Raw genomic sequence first — 23,956 nt, 5'->3', positions numbered from 1 at the left:
ATCCAAATTTAAAAAAAAACCGATCTTTTTTTTCTAATTCCACACATGCGGGGAAAAACTAAATGCATTGTAATAATGTCCAGAAGCCCTCTACTAAAAATTGTAAAATACATGGCCCCTGGGCAGTGGTTCAGGGCCAAGGATGTGGCTAATATGGCTATATTATAAAAGTGTATCAAATCTTATGATTTTTATGAAGCCCTCTTCCTAAATTGTGAAATTCATGACCCCTGGGTCAGGGGTTCAGGACCTAGGGTGGGACCAATATGGTCATATAGTAAATATATATTAAATCTTAAGATCAATTCTCTGTAAATATCAAAATTCAGTGGCCACGCAAAATCATCGATTTTCTTCATATTTCGTATTATGATACCCTTTGGTGAAGAGAGATGCACACAACCTTAAAGGGTTGCTATGGGGACCGGTTGCCATGGTAATAGAAACAAACGATTGAAAAATGGCCATTTTAAGCTTTTTGAACACAAATTGTAAGAGATTGCAGCATTATTTTCAGCTATATCGAATAAAATAATAGCATGCAAAATAGTGAGTTTTTAAATTATTGAAAATTTTCCATGGGCAAATGAATAGTTCAATAGAGTTACCATGGTAACTAAAATCACTTAAAAGATAATATTTTTTCATTTTATTCGAACATAGATAGTTTTAAATGGAAAAATTAAACAGTTGTTTTAGTTTGGCAACAGATATAATATAATATATAAAATTGAAATTCGTTGCTATTATAACAACAACTAAAAATCACAAAAATCTGCACATCTTGAGGTACTTTAGAAGACTTTTTACTCATACTCATGATACTTTAAAATGAATAAACAGAATGACTAAACTTGTCCTCAATTTTAATGCAATATGCTAAGATAATGCCGTTGCTGTGACGCTTTGAACAATGAAGAATTTCTGTTTAATTTTCTTAAGTCTACACATTTCCTTAGCAATGGCAGTTTTAAGATGGTGAATAATGCTTGAATATATATGATACAAAAATTTGGCATGTTTCCCACGAAAAGCAGCAAAAATGGTTCTAAATTGTGTTTAAACTAGCATTTTCGCTTGAAAGAATCACTATTGTTTTCTTCATTTTTTCTTATCTTTAACCTTGTGACCATAGCAAAAAGTGTTAATTTTTGTATAACTTCTTTGATTTTCAAAATATATGAAAATAATTTTCGGTTTCCATGGTTCCACATATCGACCTACAATGAAGTCCATAATTATATAGTGACCAATTCTTGCTAACTTCCCCGTGCAATAAAAAGATATATAATAAGCAAAAGAAGCATTTAGATATATCAAAGTTTGATATCAAGTTCCGAGAAATTAAATCTGAAACGTTATTTTTATGAAAAGAAAAACAGACAGAGAGGTTGGAGTTATACATGTGTTTTCATGTCAGACGAATCAAATCCAGATTGCCAGATATCCTAGGAAGCCAATACAATAATAAATTTTTTAAAATCACTTAAATTACAGAGAATTTTAGACCTTTTCAACTAAAAGGTAATAAAAATAATCTTGATATTCATGATTATTAGACATCTACAGAGCGCTTTACGAAACTATTTGAAGACATAACAACGCTAGAATTCGTCGGTTGTAAATTTTAGACAAATGACATTTTTCAAGCGATCGTTACACAATCCTTTATTTATTTATTTTTTTTTACTTACACTGCATTCTCAATGAGGAAGTGCAGACCAATCTAGAATCCTGTGAATTTCAATATTTAATATCGTGGTCATGGTAAGTCTGCTGCGTACTTTTTCATATTTTCTTTTTCTGAAACTTTTCATAGTTTATAACATGTAAATTTTCCACATTAAAATCTTTCATTAAATTGAAATCGCAAAATAAAAATTGTGTATTTTATTTGTGGAAATACCATGGTTTTTTTATCAGCATTTAGAGCATTAATGTTTGGATTAATTTAAAATTCATTTCACGACATATATTATATAAATAACATTAATAAAAGATTTAAACACTCTTTTATAGTTAAGAAATCTTTGATTTTATATTTTTAATTTATCACATAAATAAAAGATTTGTGTGTATTTTCTGTCACGTTTAAAATGGTGTTTAGCATGGTATCATTCCTATTTTCAAGTTTAAAGTTCTAGGAGTTTAGAATCTCTAAGAATGATCATTAAACATGCACACGCAACACAAATTCATTTTATATAAGAGTAAAACAAATTTATTTAAAATTGCAAAATAGTCATGGTTTAAAGACTACACCATTGCTTCATTCTGCTGTATTACCTTCACAGTTTTGTAAGATCTTTTTTAATAACTTTGTATCAGTAGTATAATACTTTATCAAAACCATAGACTAAAATTGGTACCTCTGGCATACTGAATAATTATACCTGTGTTAATCATATACTTAGGAGCTGAATGAAGTGGTGTTAAATGTTGGCAGAACAAAATTGGAAAATGGACAAGAACAGTCAACAACTGATAAGACCACAACAAAACAGAATGAAGTAACCTTTAAAAATCAATGCAAGCAATGGAATCAAACATGTTTGAAATGCTTTGATAAATCTTCAATCAATTTAAAAATATGAGTCATTCAATATTTTTCAGTCTACTTCGTAGTCATGATTATCTTTTTCCAGTTTAAGATACAGACGACAAAAGGACATGTTTTGATAAAGTACGTGGTTCTGTTTTCTATAATCCTGGTTGCTGTGGTACTATCAATTGTCCTTGCTGGTTACGTCAGTACAAACAATCTTGTAAAAGATATTCCAAATCAGCTCAAAAGGGATTTGCAGAAGATGCCAGAATGGGAAATTCTGAAAAGGTTGCCGTCCAGTCTTTCTCAGATGATACATGCTTTACAACTTGGTAAAAATAATATGGTCGTTAAATAAAAACATATCCAACCTTACATTAGAATTGTATGAGATCAGTATTTTTATATCCTGTTTCTTGATAATGTCCATTCTTTACCATAAGAATTTTGATAATGTCAATTGTTTCCATATAGATTTTAAAAATGAAACGAAGACTGCTAGCGAATGGCTTCTACAGCGTTTTTTAAACGAAACCGGTACGTAATATACTCTAAAAAGTTGCCTTTAAAAGTTAGTATCCTTTCTGTTTTAATATTTTAAAAAAAACCTATTCGCTACACTGACTTGTAATGCCAAATGCAAAACAAATAAGATATTAATAAATATTACTTTTCTTTCACAATTTTAGATGATATCTCGCGGAAGAAAGATATCCACAATACAATTTACACCATGATTCATGCTTCAAGTAAGCATTTTTGTTTAACCAAGTACATAAAATTCCTGAAGAGATGGTTTTGGGTCAAAGACTTCGGTTTCTAATTGAAAGCAAAATGAATACGTGTTATAGATTTTTAATTGATTCTTGTAACAAGATATATGTGAAAAGATTATGTAAAGTGTAGCTTCAACGGGTATTGATATTACTTTCTAGCGTGGATTTCTGCAACAATAATGAATTATAAAATATTTTTAAAATTTGGCATTAATTTGATTGAACAAGGTTAAATCCACTATTCCTTATAATGTTTACTATTTACAATTTCTACAACAGTCTGTGTCAACAACTGCACTAATCGTGATGATGGAAGCTACCAATCCTGCTACACGTGCCATGGATTTGTTTCATGCTCCAATGGTGTTTTATACAACATGACTTGTCAAGTAAATTATGAAAACAATCATCTTTTTTGGGACAACATCAAACGTAGATGCTATATAAGATCACCTACTTGTGACCCAGATCATCTACTACTATTAAACTGAAATTCTTAAAACTAAGGCAAAAATTAATGCTTTTTGTATTTGGTTGGGGTCAATTACTTTGAAATGTAATTAATTACTTTCAAATACATCAATAATTTTTCAATTACATTCAGTTACAATTACATAGATTTTTTCAAATGTAATTAATTATTTTCAATTACTTTGACAAATGTAATTAAATACATTTTAATTACTTTTAATATCTTAAGAATAAATACATGATTGTATAAAAAACTTTTTTAAATGGTTATGTCTTTAAAGGTTTGCGTCCATTTTAATCATTATTTATAGATTATGGTTTAAAATTTATATTTTAAAATAATATATGAACATTATAAGGGGTACTAAATCCAGTGTCATCGGGTTCATGAACAAGATTTTTATGCTAAATTTTTATTCAGTACATTTGTTCTTGGGTATGAGAGGGCCTCAGGCCTAAACAAATTAAACCCTTTCTAGAGTGTCTAAACACATCAAATTATAATGAGACACTTAATTAGTGTATAAACACAAGCCTATTTAAAACAGGTATGCAACCTAAACATTATTATTAAATTCTGTCTGTCATTATCCTGTAAACCTTATATACCTGAACATGCATATATTAATTGTTTACAATGACTTGTACTGATAAAATGTACTGCTTAAAGCTTTATTTAATGAAGAACTAAACTGAATATGACAGCTTTTTAAATTTTTAAGTAGAAAAAAAGTAATTGAAATGTAATTGAAAAGTAATCAAAAATACATAATATATTTTGGAATGTATTTAGGTACAATTACTTGTAATTCAAGGGAGACTCAATTACAAATTACTTCCAATTACTTTTAAAAATGTAATTAATTACGCCCAAATATAAATAATTTCAATTACTCCATCCCTGTACATTTGTATCATTAATTGTTTTTGTTAATTGTATTTTTGAAACCAAACAATATCAGAGCTGCTTTCAAAGTATTGCAAAAGAATTTGTACATCTATCACCAGTTATGTTAAATCCAGTCTTCTTTGTACATAGGTACATTATATGTGTTGTATTACGGAAATGCATATTATAATGTGATAAATTGTTTATTTGTTTATCGTTTGTGTTGTTCTTCGAATACTGAAAACTGTTTTACCTACCGTGTACGATATTTGGCGCAAAATATTGTTTCTCAAGTTGACAATGATTTGAATATTCCTGAATATTCCTATTGTCATAAATATACACGTATGCATGGTATTTTAGCGATGTACTTGATTTAGCTGGAGGCGGTTTTTGACAAACATTACCGTTTTATAGAATACATAGTCAATTGTATAAATGTAATTTTACAGATAAAGAAAAAGTATTCCATAGCTACCAATTTAGATAGTCCTATGAAATACTAAAATTAGAATTGATGTATTTTTAATTTTATGATAATGCCATTGTTTATTGGATATGGACATCGTAAACTGCCTTAAGCGAAAATAGGAAAATGTACATACTCTGTATCTTAATCGACAAAATGCCTTTTCTTATATTAAAAAAGATATGTAAGAAAAGTGCCCATCGACGAAAAACTGTTGCCTTGTATACTCTATTCTATATAATATTGTATTTTCCCAATGTTCTTGTATGCAATCTGAAAAAAATTAAAATTAGATATTTGTTTGATAATTCAGTAGATCATAATATGTATAGTGTATGAAGAACAATGGGATTATCTCATGGTAAAAAAGTACGTTTTAAGTGTTTTTGGAATATGAATATATTGATTAAACTCAATTTGAAAACAACAAAAAAATGTAAGGTTTTCAAATAAATTTTTCAGGATATTTTTGGTCTAGATGGTTTGCTGGTATTTCATTGTACAATACAAAACAAACTTAAAATGATCAAATAGTTGAGATATATTTTAAACGCATATCAAAACACATTTGTATACGGTATATGTATATACTTGGTTTTTGGTGTTTGTAGTGTGTTTATTTTCAGATCTTAACGACTTTCTTTTTGTTGGTCCCCCAAGTTCGCCTGACTGTTATAGCTTATTGTTAGCTTCCTATTCACTTGCCAAAGACATTAACCTTCATATAAAATCTGGGGGAAAAACACTTTAACCCAACCACCTTGACTTTCTTTTCGTTGAAATTAGAAACACTTAAGTTTGAAATCAGACCCTTGGCAGATAAGTTGGAGCGCTTAAAATCAGAAATAAAAGCATTCAAAAATAAACGCACTGCTACACTTCGCCAACTGCAGTCTTAGATAGGAACATTAAATTATGCATGTGCAGTTATTTCCCCTTGACGTACATTCTTAGGCGTATTATTGATATCTTACTCGGGGCTGCAAAGCCCTTTCCACAATAGAAATCTAGACAAAGAAGCTCGGGCTGACCTGTAGGCATGGGCTATTTTCCTTGATCATTTTAATGGTAAAGGGTTCTTTCCGTCAGTAATAAAACACACATCTTCCTCTTTACAATTATTTACTGATGCTAGCAATTTGGGTTTTTGGTTGTACTTTCGGAAGAAAATGGTTTTATGCCCTCTTTCCAATATCTTTGGTGGATTTTCACAATTCAGTTAGAGAGTTTCTGCAAATTTTGATCACATTTGAAATTTTGGGACATTTGTTATCTAATAGCACTGTTGTTTTACACGTCGACAACCAAGCGGTGGTTTACGTCATCAGCAAAAACTCTTTTATGCAAGGACCCATTACTCTTGCAACTCATGCGATGCCTTATGGTATCATCTCGAACACACAACATCCATTTCCAAGCTAAACATATTAAAGGAGTCAATAACATAGCTGCAGATTTACCTTCTCGATTACAGGTCAAAGAATTCCAAGCACGGTTTCCCTACATGGATCAGGTCTGCACCCCTATCAGCCTATAATTAATACGTCATTAAGTCAAATCTCAGAGTATGTATTGTATACTTCTTTATCGCCATCTACAGTGGCAGCCTATAAATCAGCATTCCAATCATACAAGCTCTTTGTATCACAAACTTATGGTTAAAGTACACCGCCTTTACCACCTCGTCTGGAACACCTGGCTAGCTTCATTACACATTGCTATCAAAGTAATCTAGCTGCATCTACGACTCGTTCATGTAAGATTGTATCTGATCTTAGCTTTATTTGTCAGTTAAATTCTTTCCAAGATTTTACACAGCATTTTCGTATCAAAAAACTGCTTCAAGGTTTCCTGATGTAAAACCAACATGTGACCCAAGACTTCTAATTACCCCCGAAATCCTACTGAAGTTAGTAAAGGCATTCCCCCACACAATAGATTCATGTTTCACCAGGATTTTGCCTTGTGCCATGTTTCACAACAATTCACCTAAATCAAAACATTAAAAATGCCTTTCAAAATATCAGGCGCACAACTTCAGAATAGGCACAGCGAAAACAGCCACTGCAACGGGTTACACGGAAAATGCAAATTCAAAATATGGGCCGTTGGAAGTCCAATGCTTTGAAGAAGTACCTACGCATTCCATAGATTGACCCACATTAGTTTTCGCCAGAATTTAGATTGTTTTGGTTTTCTCTGTGATGAAAAAGTTTTTCTTCAGACAGGGACTTTAGGTAAACCTCTTGAATGATATGGTTGCTTAAAGGCAGGGGCTCTAAGTTTGCATTATATTGTGACACAAACAAACAGCGTTGATTTTTCTTGAAACAAGGGCTTAAATTTGAATTTGCCATGCCTCACTGCAGTCCATGTTTTAATTTGACAAACTCTCGAATTATGTTTAATGCATGATATTTTTCAAATTTTGCACTCAGTGATTTACATGTATTATATATTTTCGTTTTGCATATTTTATATTTTCACCATGTTTTCATTGGTACTTGTTTTTGATATGCTGTTGTATATCTTGTGTGCTTTGTTCTTTGTTTTTTTATAACGTTGGCGCTGTATGGGGCGGTAACAGGCCAGCATGGGTGGCTTTGTCTTATTACACCGATGCCAAAATGCTACCTTATTACGGTGGCAGATAACGCCCCATTTTGTCATTTGGTTGTACCTGTACATATGTATAAATCTACAATATGTATTTTGATTATACAATTTTACAATTCCAACTCGGGGACATTTTTTAAAGTAAACGTACTTTGTTAACTCAGGTGCTTCTTTTGTAAAATATATGTTTTTCTAGTTAAAGATTGGCACCAACCTTGTGGTTTCACTGCATAATATTTTTGTTCCCAGTCTATTTTATTATTGTGTATACGCCCATTGTTTGTCATTTATTCTAATATGTCTTGAAATAATGACCATTTTCTATTCCTGCTACCTACGAGTAACTGTTATGATTTCATTGGAGGGATCAAACAAACATAACCAGTTTGTTTCCATCATTTGCAATTATAAAGCATTTAAGAAATTTTTCTCATAATCAAGTTACTCATTGGTTTTGCTTTACCCCCACCTCTTTTATCATACATTTAATATCATAACTAAGTTTAAAGATGTACATTGTACATAAAGATTTTAGAACTGTTTTCAATGTCTTATCTTTGATCACAATAAAAAAAAAAAGAATGATCGATTTCATTGTGCTAGGCAATATTTAACATTCCATAACATTGCATGGCTTCTATGCAAGATTGTTTGCATTTACGTCCTTTTACCCTTTCCTCAAGCGAATAAGAGGGTTTATTTCATGTTTCCAACTTGACAATTTACATAAAGCTGTAAATTTTAAAAGTTTGATGGGTGTATTTCTTCTGTAGGATATTTGTATTAGAAAAGTAGAAATATTTTACATATAAAAGCTTATGAAAAATTGAATGGCACAAATTCACGAAAACAGTTTTAACAAGATTTCACAAATTTGCTTTTCCTTTTTTGCAAAAAAGAAAAATTTAAAAAAGCAAAAAGATAGAAAAGATATAAACTGTCTATAAATCATGAATACATGTATCTTTTAAACCCACCTCAAAACTAAGTTTTAAAAGTGAATTTTTTATCATTAAAATTAAACCGTTTTTTTTTCTACTTCCAAATCTTTAACAATCTGCCTTAAATGTAATCGTGAACTGCATTAACTTGTTTTCAATCACAAGAAATGTTTAAAAGTATTTTTGCACAGGGCATAAGAAATTAAATTTAATAATAAAACAAATAAGATTTAGGTTATATTAGTCATAACACTTTTGTCAGCTATTCATGATGAGTTACTGCATTCAAATTAAAAAAAAAAAGCTTATCGCGTATACACTAGAACTTGTAAGCAGTTGTAAATTTTAGTCGGTTGTTGGATCTGTCCATTGTTACATAATTCTGAGCATATCTTCTTGTATATCATTCAAGACATTATCGATCCGGAAGTAAAACACATATCGATTCGACCAGTCATCGATACCAACTGCGGTCATGGTGAGTTTAGCAGAAATGTTCTTTTCATTTTTGAAGAAAAACACTTTGCCTATTATATTTATTCTAATTATATGCATAAATTGAATTGAATTTTAAATTCTCAATCAATTTCATTTCTTTCGATAGAACCCGTTAACATTGGAAAATTACATGTTAATTTTCATTGAGTTTACACTTGAATACTATTTTGCAGGATACCCCAGAGGAATCTACTTCTGATCCACAAACTCAAAGTGATGGCGGCGGTACTCCAAACACGTACGTGGATTTGCTACCAGAAACGGTAAGAAATTATTTCTGATTTCATCTTTGCAATGTATTTAAATCTGGCTTGAATTAAAAGATTTATACTCATATGCATTTGTTACTTGGCTTGGTTTATATCATATGAAGTTTAAAGGATCACTTGTACGTAACAAAAGAATTTGCCTATATTGAAGATAGTTTTCCCAGAAACAAAATTCAAAGTTCATTTGATATTTTCTACTGTACATATTTCTTTTTTTAAAATGTCATTTAGAAAATTGTGCTCATGAATATTAAATTTACCTTCAAAGTTGGCTAAAACATCGTTCTTTGCCGTCAAACGGTCTATTTCTGCATGAATTTTGGCCTAGAAATACATTAGTCAGATATTTTGATAGGTTTTGATCAAAGGAATAAATCAATATGGGATTTTTTAGGGACACAGCTGCCCTGAGGTCGAAATATACAATGTACGTGTTTCATATGTAAGTTTTGAATAGCGTAGTTCGTTTTACCGCTGTCAATTACTGTAGACGTATTTTTTTCCACGGGGTCATAATTCCGCGGAATCGCAATATCAATTTAATCCGCGGGTAAAAATTTACGCGGATTCTTGGAATGGAAAAAAAAATCATTTGAATAAATATTATTAAATTTAGTTCTGAGCTATTTTCATTACCTAGAATTTGTCCAACTTTGGACTTAAATTGTAAGAACTGTTCACAGTGAACAGTAATTATCGGTTGTGCACTGGTCGGTAGTCATTAGTTAGCCGTCAAGATGTTATGACGCCAGCTAAAATCGTCTTGTGAAACACCACATGATGATTATTTAAATTATGAGTTGATCAGTTTTATCCATTAAAGGTCAGAGCACAAAGGGATCTAAAATTGCAGTAAAAACACGGGTCTTAGCCTCAGTTAATTGGGTCATTGAAAGACAGACCCGCTTGAGGCTATTTGTCGTCTGACACGTGCCGTTATCTCAAACTGGGAGAATTTTAAATTTCATGCAAGTAAATTTACAGAAAATTCAATTCTTTAAGAGATTAAATTATTTATTATGTGAATTCTCAATAAAAATTTGTTTGACAGTTTGCATGGATAAAAACGATATACATTGGGTACACGTATATGCAAGTGTTAAATAATGTAGAAACTTCCGATTATCCTTATTCATGTAATGCAATTTCAAAATTTTATTCCAAAATGCACTTTTAGTACACTGGGAAAAAATTCCGCGGAAAATTTGTTCCCGCGTTCATAGCGTAAATTAATACCACGCGGACAAAAGTACGTCTACAGTATTGCATATTCAATGGTTTTTTGGTATCCTGGTTCGATTCCAACTGTTGGAATGATTTTTCTTTTCTTTTTTATTATCGGTTTGTATAAACACCATTTTATTTTATTTTGTACAGGATTGTGCATTTTGTATTCTACTCCGAAAGTATTCTACTTTCATTTAATACTCGTTTGCTTTTCAAATTGAATACATTTATGAAAAAGTATGTACTAGACTGAATGCAATCAACCGTAATTATACCTTAGTTTAAGCACGCTCTCTTTGAGAACAAGAATCATTTACTTTGTGTTACTCGAGACAGGTGCCACGTAAAAATTAACAAACAGAAAAATGCACCAATCAGAAAGGAATATTCCAAATTGTAAACTTCTGCCCTTTCTTAAGCGGTTTATAGAACATTAAAAGCAGGTTGTAAGGAGATTTTAATTAATAAATGAGGTTATAAGCCTTTTTAGTTAAATCTGTAGTAAGCTAAGGTGTTGGGTGATCAATCAGACGTGGGCGTTGAGCACAAAAAAAATACAGCTTAGTTATAAGCAAAAATCTACGCCGAATTGACTGTGTTTAGTAAATGGGTACTTTGTGTATTGTATCTTAATGTAGGATTTATCATTTTTATTATGAGAAAAATAAACATGCATAACGTCTGGAGCCTGTGAACAGAACAGGAGCCTCGCCAATTGACAACAAGCGGTGCTAATTTTATAATGACTAATCAATAATATTTTATAATCTGATTCTGTTTTAGGTTGTAGGATTACATTTCGGTATGGACACAACTTTACCTGTTTATTTGATGTTAGTATTCATTTGGCTTGAAAAAAGTGCGTAAAATTTGCTAATTTCATTTCGACCGAGTGATATGGCGAGGCCAGATGTAAGTCCAAAGAAGTGAGACTTCTTCAGCGAAATACTTAAAACTGCCAAAAGGTCTGCGGCATATATAGGGGTTGTAGAGATAGCAGTGATAAAAAGTAAATATGGCGGACAGTGCCTATTTACGAGCAGTGTTTAGCCTTAAAGGACAACATCGCGTAAAAAATACGTACCAATGAGAGACATAAATATAAGAACTTGTTTGTCAATCGTTGGACAATAAATAAGTTCAAATAAAAAAAATCTTGTAAAAACATTGTTTCTGATTATAGTAAATGAATGTGTTCTTTTTGTTGAAAGGGATCTATAATTTTTTTAAATTATCATGCTCAAAACTGAATGAGATATAAGGCAATGCATAACCAATTTTAACGTCATTGTGAACAAGGCATATATGAGAATTTCATCGTCGTAATAACGATTCTGTATGGGAATGAAGTAAATAACGCATTTTGTTTTTTTTATATTTTTACAGGATAATCTGTAAATGTTTTCAATAGAATAAAAGAAAATTAATGCATAAAACGACCTTTGAAATTGCGTCACGAGAGACTTCTGTAGTTGCTAATGTTCGCAGGTTATGAATAAACGCATATAAAGTATAAGTTTTGTATTATTGAAAGTAAACGGAAAATAAAATTTAAAGATAATAATGTAAAAAAAAAAAAAAAAGAAGCGTTCATAACTCATACTGCTTTGAAAAACGACTGTAAGACTTTTTTTTTCAATCCTTAAACATTATGAGAACAAGAACCTAAGAGTTTACTGTGTATGGCCTGATATCAAGAAGTGGAACGGAAATCGATATGCTTTTTGTAAAGACAGAAACAAATACCGTCCTTGTAGGTCAATTCTTCTGTTACATACAAGTGATCCTTTTACCACCAAACGTAAATGCAATGGTACATTCAGAACACAAAAAATTTAATATGAAAAGGAAATAGCCAAACCTTTTAGCAGAACAGTCTTTGTAAAATAGTCTATGCAACATTGAAAATAAACAATATGAAATGATTTTTAAAATAGAACAAAAAAATAAGGTTTAAGATAGAATAAAAAATAAGGTTTATCAGTTTTATCTTTTGTAGCATGGTGTGGCTGGTAAACCTGCTATCCCCTTTCATATGACACAAAGCCAGGTAAATTTAAACAGGAGAAAAAAGACTCTTAAAACATGCTTAAACATTAAAAAGAATAACCCAATGCATTGCAAAAATACAGAAATATGAATTATTACCGTATGAGTTTACTGTCGACTTAAAATTACATGTGTATTTTTACTTCTATATTTGTTCTATATTGCTTACTAGTATCTAAGAATTATGGGAAATTCAATAGAACATGATTTTTGGGAGTTGATTTTAATAAACTCTCCTATGCACTTACTCAGGCAAAGCGAAAGTGAAACAGTGTTTGGACCTAAGCACAAATCAATACCGCTGACAACACTTAGTTCTTGAAAATAATCGATAAATTCGATGCTATGTATTCTGAAGCATTGTCTTCAAGGAAACTTATTTATTAATACCATGAAAATAGTAAGATTTTAAATTGTACAAACAGTTTAGATATTTTTTTTAAAATCGTATGTATTCCTACGCTAGAGTTCAATGTAGTCTCGTTCAACCAGACGCTTGGCTGTCTCCATTAATATCCGACAAAACAGAGTCTTTCTTGCTTGTCGGAGATAAACGGAGACAGTCGAGCGTTTGGTTGAACAAGACAAGAGTTCAATCTTGCCTGGATCCATACAATTTCTCAGAAATATTTCGATTACTGATACTACTTGCCATACAAAATCACATATAGTTGATTTTGAATAAATGATAATCGATAAAATCAACTCCCGTCAGTACTTCAGTACTTTGATTTTTATTAAAGAATGAAGAAAAACCAGACGGAAATGTTGGAGTTACATGTATTTCCATAAAGGACGAATGAAATCCAGATTGCCTATTTCTTAGAAAGCCAATAATATGATATTATTTTACGAATCCCAAAAATTATAGAATTTTTTTTACCTCTTCAACGAAATAAAAATTTTTTAATGATAAGACATCTATAGACCGCTTTACGTAACTATTTGAAGACATAACAACGCTAGAATTCTTCGGTTGTAAATATTAGACAAATGACATTTTTAAAGCGATCGTTACACAATCCTTTAAGTATTTTCTAGAGTATAAATACAATCTCAATACGGAAGTGTAGACCAACCTGAGTCCTGTGTACATCTAGATTTTATACTGTGGTCATGGTACGTTTACTTTTTCATATTTTATTTTTCTGAAACTTATCATGATTCATAACAATTTTTTTCCACATCAAACTCGTTCATTCTTATTATGATCGCAATTCAAAGTTGGTATTTTTCATTAATACTATTCGTTTCGTCACCATTTAAAGGCTTTTTGTTTGGATTAATATAAACTTCATATATAACATACATATGTTAGGTAAATCGAAGTTTCCTAAACTCTATTAAAGTTAAGTTGTAAAACCTTTGATTTCTTTTACCTCTTAATGTATCACATTTATGAAAAATTTGTGCGTGTTTTCTGTAACGTAAAGAAAATGTTCTCTATAGTGTCAATCTCATTTTCAAGCTTAAAGTTTTTCCAGAGATCTTTCTAAGAATGAATATAAAACATACACATGCATCTGTACGTGCAGCAAACAATCATTACATATACAACCAGCATTTTGTGGCAAAAAGCAAAGTATTCACGGTTTATGGAACAGTGGTATATATTTTGCTGTATTACCTTCACAATTATACAATATCATGGTCTGATACTCTTTTCGATTACTTTTTGTATCAGTATTAAACTACTTTATCAAAACCATAGATTACGTATTGGTACCTTTGGCATACCAACTATACCTGTATTAATCATATATTACATTAAGGAGCTTAACGGAGTGGTGTTAAATGTTGAAAGAACAAAAATGGAAAATGGGCAGGAACAACCCAAAACCGATATGACCACAACGAAACAGAATGAAGTAATCTTTTATAAACAGTGCAAGCAATGAAATCAATATTGAAAAAAAAATCTTTGATCAATCTACAATCAAACAGAATCTTTCAACATTCTTTAATATACATCGTAGTAGGTATAATATCTTTTTCCAGTTGAAGATGAAGACGTCAAAAGGACATACTTTAATAAAGTGCATGGTTTTGTTTTCTATAATCCTGGTCGCTATCGTACTATCAGCAGTCGTTGCTGGTTACGTCAGTACTAAGAGTCTCGTAGAGGGCATCCACAGTCAAGTCAAAATGGATTTGCAGAAGATGCCAGAATAAAAAATTCTTAAAAGATTACGGAATTATCTTTCACAGTTAAAGCATGCTCTACGACTTGGTACAAAAATACCGAACCAAAAACAATACATTGCAATTGTATGAAATCAGTAGTTAAATATCGTGGGGCTTTTGTGCTTTTTATTTGTTTTTGTTTTTGTTTTCTTTAGCTTTTTTATTATATCTAATTTCTACCATATAGATTTTAAAAATTAAACAAAGACTGTTAGCGAATGGCTTCTACGGCGTTTTCTCAACGAAACTGGTATGTCGTGTACTATGAGAAATCTTGTAAACAATCTTTTAAAAACTTGTTCCAAACAATGAGTTGTGATAAGAAATGCTAAACTTATATATATATATATATATATATATATATATATATATATATATATATATATATATATATATATATATATATATATATATATATATATATTCCTTTATCATTTCTAGATGTTCTATGGTGGAAGAAAGATATTCACAATACAATTTATACCATAATTCATTTTTCAAGTAAGCATTTCTGTTTAACCCAGAGGTGGTTTTGGGCCAAAGATTTCTGTTTCCAATTGAAGATGTGATAACAAAACATTAGGTATGTACTTTCAGCGGGCATTGGTATTTTGTATTTAGAATTGATTTCAGTTGAAATTTATGAAACATAGATTGATATGACTATAATAGTTCATAAATGAAAACACTTTATTTTAATTTTCTACGTTACTTTGTAATTTAATCGAACGCTGTTTAGCTCACCTGTCACCTGTCATCTAACTTTGTTTTGCCATTTTTATAAAAGTATGTGTCAACAACTGCACTAACCGTGTTGATGGATACTACCAGTCCTGCTACACATGCTAAGGATATATTACATGCTCCGGCAGTCTTTTATACAACATGAATTGTTAAAAATATAGTGATAACAAACCTAACCTGTGGGACGACATTAAACGTAGATGTGAGATAAGTTCGTCTACCCGTGACCCGGACTATCTTTCGTTATTAAACTGAAAAACAATTGCAAACAATATTTTTTGTCAAAAATTGTATTTGTTCATTGTGTTTTTACAACTTTAAAATACCACAGCTGCTTGCAAAGCCTTAATTGGTTTGACACTAGAAACGCCATTAAAGAAGAGTTTTGTTTACAACCGAATACGAATATGCCCACTTATGTTACATCCAGTCTTCTTTTAACATAAGTACATTATGTGTGTTGTATTTTGGAAATGAATATAATAAAATCTTAATAAAATACATTCTTTATTTGTTTATCGTGTGTGCTGTTCTTTGAATACTGGAATCGGTTTATACAATATTTTTACAAGTTGACGTGCATTTGAATTAGTATATTCCTGTTCTGAATATTCCTTTTTTTATACATACTAGATTGTGACCCGTGCGTGCACGGAGATTTACGAAATAGATACAATGACACACCATATATTGTTGACATTTGCATAACCAAGCTTTAAGCCTACAATAATGCTATTAATTTCATTACACTCTGCTGAGTTTGGATGATATAACTGTGTCTTGAGAAAGACCTTAAAAGTTTATCCATGCAAATGTGATATTGTGGAAACATAAAATAAAGAGCCTCCCGTGATTTAACATGAATGTAATGCACATGCGCAATATTGTAAAATCCAAAAATTTCAGATGATTTCCGGAATTTTTTGAGGAATTTTGTTGATTATTAATAAGCGAAGTTTGATTGAAATAAAATAGAAACAAACTGGTAATCTTCAGGTATCAATGATGTTTAGAATATATAAAACAAAAGACAGTACTCTTCCGAATTATCGGTATTAAAGCTAAAAAAAATTGGAGGCTATTATTTTATATAGTAGTATAGATATGCATGGCATGTAGCGATGTTCTTGATTTAGAAGAAGGCGTTTTTGACAAAAACACTTCATAAAATACACAGCCAAATATGATACGTACTTTTACAGAAAATATAGAAAAAGTATTCCTTCATTACCAATTTAGATAGTCATATGAAATGTTGAAATCAAATGTGATATTTTTTTCATTTTCTAATAATTCCATTGTATATTGGAAATGAACGCCATGTCCTGCATCAGGCAAAAATGTGAGCCTTGCATACCTTATCTGTGTATAATAACTGTGCTGTCCCAATGTTTTAGTGTGCAATGTAAAAAAAACCAAATAGATAGATAAATAAATATTTATTTGATCATTCACTAGATCATGATCTAGTGTATAAAAGCCAACTGAATTATCTTATGGCAATAAAGTTAGTTTTAAGCATTATTATATTATGCATATAAAATGATCAGCTCAATTTAAAATTAGCAAAAAGATTAAGGTAATAAAATTTATTCTTAAAGATAATTTTGGCCCAGGTGGTTACTAGTAAATTATTGTACAATACAAAGCAAACTTAAAATAAATAAAAATAAATTGTTGATATAGATTTTCAACGCACATAAAATTCTTTGACCAGTTCATTTCCACCATTTGCAATTATTCTGCACAATAATTAAGAAATGGTGTAAACAATGTTTTTTCAAAAGGTGTTTTCTCCTACGAAAATGAAACCAAAACGATCACTTCGCAGCATTTAAAAAAAAATGTATTCTCACTATCAAGTTATTCATTGTAAATTTGCTTTACCCCGACCTCTTGCACCATGCATTTATTATAATAACTTGAAAATGGACTTTGATACATTACAAAGTTTTAAGGGGTACATTGAGATTTTAGAACTGGTTTCAGTGACTTATCCCTTTATCATAATAAAAAAGAATGATCGATTTCATTGAACGTTTTATAACGTTGCACGGCTTCTGTGCAGGATTGTTTGCATTTAAATCTTTCACACTTTCCTCAAGCGAATAAGAGGGTTTCTTTAATGTTTCCGACTTCGAAATTTACAAGTAGCTGTAAATTTCAAAAGTTTTGTGGGTATTTTTTTCTGTAGGATATTTGCATTTAAAAAAATTATGAAAAATTGAAAAGGCACAAATACATGTTAACAATATAAACGAGAGTTCACGAATTTGCTTTTCCTTTTCTGCCAAAAAAAAATTGAAAAACAAAAAAATTATTGAAAAGATGTCAATTGTCTAAAAATCATGAATACTTAGTATATGTATCTTTTAAACCCACTCTAAAACTATGAAATAAAACTGAATTTTTATATCATTAAAATTAAATCTTTTTTTTCTCCTGCCAAAACGTTAACAGCCAGCCTTAAATCTAATCGTGAACTGAATTAACTTCTTTTCAATCACACGAAAGTGTGAGGTATTTTTGCACTGGGCATACGAAATTAGATGTGAAACAAAACAACTCAGGTTTTATTTATAATAGTCATAAAACTTTTGTAAGCTATTCATGCTGTTGAATCAGCGCATTCAACACCAAAAATGAATAGCTTATCGCGTATACACTAGACAGTTTATGTAGTTGTAAATTTTAGTCGGTTGTTGGATCTGTCCATTGTTACATAATTCTGAACGTATCTTCGTGTATATCACTCAAGACATTATCGATCCGGAAGTAAAATACAAATCGATTCGACCAGTCATCGATACCATCTGCAGTCATGGTGAGTTTAGCAGAGATTTTCTTTTCATTTTTGAAGAAAAAAACTTTGCCTAATATATTTATTCTAATTATATGCATCAATTCAATTGAATTGGATTTTTAGACAGATCCCATTTACATATGAAAACTACATGTTCATTTTATTGTTGAACAGATCAATTTTCATTGTATTTACACTAGTATACTATCTTGCAGAATACCCCGGAGGAATCTACTACTGATCCACAAAGTCAAAGTGATGGCGGCAGTACTCCAAACACGTACGTGGATTTGCTACCAGAAACGGTAAGAATTGATTTCTGATTTTACCTTTGCATTGTATTTAAATCTGGCTTAAATTATAAGATTTATACTTATATCATTGATATTAGGCTTTGTATATCTTATATTATATTTAAAATATTCCACAAAAAAAAAAATGCAATGACAGTTGTGTATTACTATACTATATAAACAAAAACAGGGCACGAGCCTTGTTTACATAATAAAGATTTGCGAGTTCTGTATCTTACTTATTAACTAATGACACTATTTCATTTGATCATTAGAAATGCATTTCTAAAGCATTGTAAATAATAAAAACAGAAAAAAAGAATTTGACCAAAATCGAGACCATGCCCCTTTAAAACTCGTAGACTGGCACCCAAATTTCATTCGATCATTAGAAATGCATTTCTAAAGCATTTTAGATAATAAAAACAGAAAAATAAAATTTGACCAAAATCGTGACCATGCCCCTTTAATAATAAAATGAAGGTTTTTTTTCAATTTTATCTTATTTGTAGCATGGTGTGGTTGGTAAATCTGCTATACCCTTTCATATGACTCAAAGCCAGGTAAATATGTATAGGAGAAAAGAAACTCTTAAAACATGCTTAAACAATTAAAAAGAACAACCTAATGCATTACAAATGCACAGGGGCTCGTTTCACAAAAGTATCTTATTATAACTAAGATCTATCTTAAACCAAAATTTGTGATAAGATCTCGCCATAGCTGTTTCACAAAACTGACATATCTTATGATTATCTTAAGATCTTTCATAATTTTAAGACAACCAAATACATGTTCTAAGTTCAACTTTAACAGCGAGAATCTGTATTTTGGTTCTCAACCATAAGCTGAGTATAATTAGAAAGCGCGCGACAGTCTTTCATTTTTATGCTGCCGTTGGTGCAACGTTAAAAATTTCATTGTGTTTTTAATCATAATAAACATTATCCGTAATATTTTAATATGTTAAAAATAATTTATTTTTATACATTAATCGAGTAAAATGCTAAATTTTTAAAGACAGCATCAATTAATGGATGTAATACACGCTGCACTGCTACGAGTTAAGAGTGATAGGGTGCTGAATAAAAATTTACGTTCATGATACATGTATAATCAAAGTTTTAGCCAGATGATCGACATTTTTATATATTTTCCATTTTGGATTTCTACAATAGTTTTCATACATATGAAAGGAAAAAAACCCAGAACCCCGGTGCACCGCTCCCCTCTCAATTCTTCATGCTATCTTTTTCATGTTTTCTGTCTTCTTCAGAACATTTATAACAGATACATTTTGAATTGAAACCAAATTTAAACTGCGTCTGTTAAAGTGGACACCACACATCGTATACATTTTTATATGGATGTTACCGAGTCCACTTTCATGTTCGTACACGCTTTACATTTACCACTGCGTGCATTCAAATTTGAACAGCATTAAATATCTATTTAACTTGTGAAAAGAAAATAGATTGTTCACGTCGTATGGGGTCAATCAAATAAATATTTCTAGGACTGTAGTTTACTTCTAAAGAAAAACCTTTTATTCCGTTAGTTATATGTACAATTTTATTAATGAATATAATTATATCAATGTTTCAGTAACAGAATTTTATCAAGCTTTAGACATCTCAGTTTAACAACACCCCCACCCCCTGTGAAAGATATTTAAAAGTTGATGCAAGTTTCGGAGCATAAAAAAAGCTAAAATGTAAAATACAATGCATATGCAAAATGAAAACAGCCTCCGCGCATGTATATTTCTTTTTGCTACAAATAACATTTGTTTGTTACATTCAAGAATGAAGTTTGTCTCAAGAACTGTCTAAAGATTTCTAACATTTAAGATAGTTCTGTGAAACAAAAATGATATATCTTAGGATTGTCATTTATCAGATCTTTTGACAATCTTATGATATGTATTATGAGAAATCTTATGATATTTTTACATTTTTAATTGTTTTATATTGCCTCCATCTAAGAGTTTGGACAACTCAATAGAAAATGATTATTCAAATCAAGTTTTCGCCTTTAAAAAGTATTTAATGGTTCATATATTTCTAAACTGATTAAAACCTTGACATAATTTTTACAAATGCGGTGAATAGTGATTCTTTTTTTCTTTCTTTAGAAAAAGCGTCGAAAATTCATTCCTTTCAAAGTACGTATTCACTGTCGTTTATCAAATGATTAAAAATAATACTTCGTTAAATACAATATCAATTTTTTTTAAAATTGTAGTATCATTCCAAAATATTCAAGAATTCCAAAAAGGTATGTACAATATAAATGTAAAGGTATTTAGTCTAGTTAATTGGCTGAAGTTCTTTCTTTTGACAAGGTTGAAAGCATTTCATCAGTTGAATGTTTATCATAATTCACATTATCTAAATGAACATACGTGTATTTACTTCACATTATATTGCAGAGAATGAGCAAAAAGGGAAATAACTTGTCTGTATTCAAGGGAGCTGATCCTCACAAGCACGGGGTATACACACACACACACACCCACACACACACACACACACACACATATATATATATATATATATATATATATATATATATATATATATATATATATATATATATATATATATATATATATATATATATATATATATACACAGTCAAACTTGTATTAAGCAATCATCTGCGGGAGGCACCCAAAGTGACCTCTTAACAGAGGTGACATTTGAATAGAAACTTGTAAATTTACCAACATCAAAAACCTTATTAAAACAATTATCACAATAAAACAATAATGAAACAAAATGATAGATAAAGTAATTGATTAAATGTTTTTATAGTATCTATTATATTTAAAATAAGTACAAATACATAACAATGCATTGTGCATGCAATTTTTATATATTTTTTTTAATTATTGAAAAAAAAAGTCATTACGTGATAAAACCTTGTCGCTGACATTTTCTCAGTTATAAAACTAACTATTGTTTTGAGTTCCGTATATATATATATATATATAAAACAAACACTTTTAATACAAATCAACAATTAAGTTTTTAACCGACCGTATCTGAACTCAAAATCATATTATTACCTAGGCGTCGGAACCGGGGGTTTAGGGGGGGGCTTAGCAACCCCCCCTTTTTTGGCAAAGTTAGACATAACCATTAGGCACATAGCATGATAGAGGGTTCAGCCTCACCCCACCCCCACTTTTTCTCGCTGCAAAGATAAATATTTCTAAATTTACCCTTAAAAGATTAGTCTAGGCCTCCCCCCCCCAACCCCCACTTTCAATTTGCTTCTGACGCCAATGTATTAAATCAAGCAATTTTACTGTTAATACATGTTTAAACAATTCACTTGATTCCCATTCGTATCTGATCTGCCAGTTATGTATTATAAATACATCGATTAACCTCCAGAGTAGAATTATTGTTTACATTTATTACCCGACATTCGGAAGCCATGTTTAAAATCCCCGGGTGTAAATCATATGACTGGCCAAAATGGCCGCCTAATGCATGTCGACTTTACAGTTTCAGATTAAAATACGATGACCGCTGACCGCGTTAGACAGGTGACCGCTCTTTAGAGAGCAATTATAAAATGATCGCATACGAAACGTGACTGCTTAATATGGGTGGCTGTTTTGACTGTGTGTATATATATATATATATATATATATATATATATATATATATATATATATATATATATATATATATATATATATATATATATATATTATATATATATATATATATATATATATATATATATATATATATATATATATATATATTATATATATAAATATATATATAACTTGGTTTGTCCAAGGTCTATCTAAAAAGTATATAGAATATAAGTTTACCAATTGATGCAAAGCTAAGTTAATTGGAAAGTACCAGCAAAATAAAAAGACCAAATTTTATAATAAACATGCATATGAAGTTAATATTTTTTATGTCTGCTTGCCTTATTAACCACCATCAAATTTAAACATAACTCCTCTTTAGAGAATAAAAATGGTCATTTAGTGAAAGATGCAATAAATGACAATGAACAAAAGGCACAATATTAAACATGTGCAAAGTAAAATAATGCACATATATGTACATAAATATCAAACGTAATGAGACAAATCATAAAAAGTCAAGTGTGTGCCTGAGAGCAACAATGAGTTGCATCAAAAGACTAGAATACAATTTTGCCATATTTGACCTAAAAATATTTTAATATGTAGCCAAAATTAAACGAGTCTCAAGAATGATGCATAATTTTAATCTGTAAAATAGATTGAATAATTAGCAATTTATTCACCATTAATAGCAAACAAAATGTATTTTTCTTAGACTAGGCACGCCATTGAGGATAACCGTATTAGCACCAGCAGTAGCAGTTACGAAAGTTGCAGGGTAAGTCCTTACAGATGTGTTTGTAAAATAGTGTGTATATTCGTCATTTTGTCAATGTTAAACACCAGCAGCTACAGTAGCAGCTACGTTTGATGTTTGTTCATAGTCTGAAAAGGGGAAACAGGTCTGTGCAACATCATAGCGGATAATTATTGCGCATATCAAAATGTATTATAGTGACTGAAAATAAAAAAGTATTTCATATGTGACATCGAAATATTATTATGTTTGTGTCTTTAAATCAGCTATTTTGTGTTAAACATCGGCTTTATTTTCTCTCAAAAGTTTTATATTCTAGCTTAAGAAATAATATACGAAAATACAATGATTTTTGTACATGTATATTAGTATTCGTTATCAATTGACCTGGGAGGGTGAAGTACTTCATATAAAATATAAGACAGAGTTTTAAAATTGACAAGTTGCAAAAGATGAAAGGCGAGGAATTGGAAAAGAGCCAATAATGCCAACCTTAGCTTCGATTTTAAATCTCTTGAAATTGTAAAATTTATTACTTTTCTTGTATGCTAAACCACTGATTCATATGAGGAGTCGAACAATAAGAAAACGAATTCTGTTTTTAGAATTGAAATGAAAGAGATCGAGTAATGCAATATAATGCATAAAATGTCGGCGTGAATATAATTATACAAACCTTAAAGTTTAATCAAAGTACTGAAGAACTGATGGGAGTTGATTTTATCGATTATTATTTATTTTAGAATCAACGATATATTATTTTACATGGCAAGTAGTTTCCTATATGTATTTGAATTATGCACATT

At 30.4% G+C, this 23,956-nt stretch overlaps 2 protein-coding genes across 2 annotated transcripts in view; both read left to right on the top strand.

Annotated features, from left to right (window-relative positions):
- The first annotated feature begins 1,587 nt into the window (after positions 1 to 1,587).
- LOC105342324 (uncharacterized) lies at positions 1,588 to 3,915 on the top strand. Its single transcript, XM_011449237.4, has 6 exons — positions 1,588 to 1,767; positions 2,415 to 2,510; positions 2,646 to 2,877; positions 3,020 to 3,082; positions 3,235 to 3,294; positions 3,601 to 3,915. Exons 1-6 carry the CDS (start codon positions 1,765 to 1,767, stop codon positions 3,810 to 3,812), a joined length of 666 nt encoding a protein of 221 aa, XP_011447539.3. The 5' UTR covers positions 1,588 to 1,764; the 3' UTR covers positions 3,813 to 3,915.
- A 5,214-nt stretch (positions 3,916 to 9,129) lies between these two features.
- The window catches only part of LOC105326528 (uncharacterized), a 57,496-nt gene continuing 42,669 nt past the window's right edge, over positions 9,130 to 23,956 (top strand). The window contains exons 1-4 of the mRNA XM_066085205.1: positions 9,130 to 9,185; positions 9,379 to 9,468; positions 12,701 to 12,751; positions 20,909 to 20,938. Of these exons, the coding sequence (XP_065941277.1) occupies positions 9,183 to 9,185; positions 9,379 to 9,468; positions 12,701 to 12,751; positions 20,909 to 20,938 (174 nt within the window). The 5' untranslated portion in view covers positions 9,130 to 9,182. The remainder of the gene's footprint in view (positions 9,186 to 9,378; positions 9,469 to 12,700; positions 12,752 to 20,908; positions 20,939 to 23,956) is intronic.

Source organism: Magallana gigas, chromosome 5 (assembly GCF_963853765.1).
Source record: "Magallana gigas chromosome 5, xbMagGiga1.1, whole genome shotgun sequence".
Lineage (NCBI taxonomy): Eukaryota > Metazoa > Mollusca > Bivalvia > Ostreida > Ostreidae > Magallana > Magallana gigas.
The sequence above is the reverse complement of the archived record's forward strand: the minus strand, read 5'-3'. Positions and strand labels throughout refer to the sequence as shown.

Bases quoted from the DNA above. Each gene is read 5' to 3' on its own strand.
- LOC105342324 (XM_011449237.4), top strand. The intron at 3,083-3,234 runs GTACGTAATATA...TCACAATTTTAG, and splicing joins GCGTTTTTTAAACGAAACCG to ATGATATCTCGCGGAAGAAA. The intron at 3,295-3,600 runs GTAAGCATTTTT...TTTCTACAACAG, and splicing joins CACCATGATTCATGCTTCAA to TCTGTGTCAACAACTGCACT.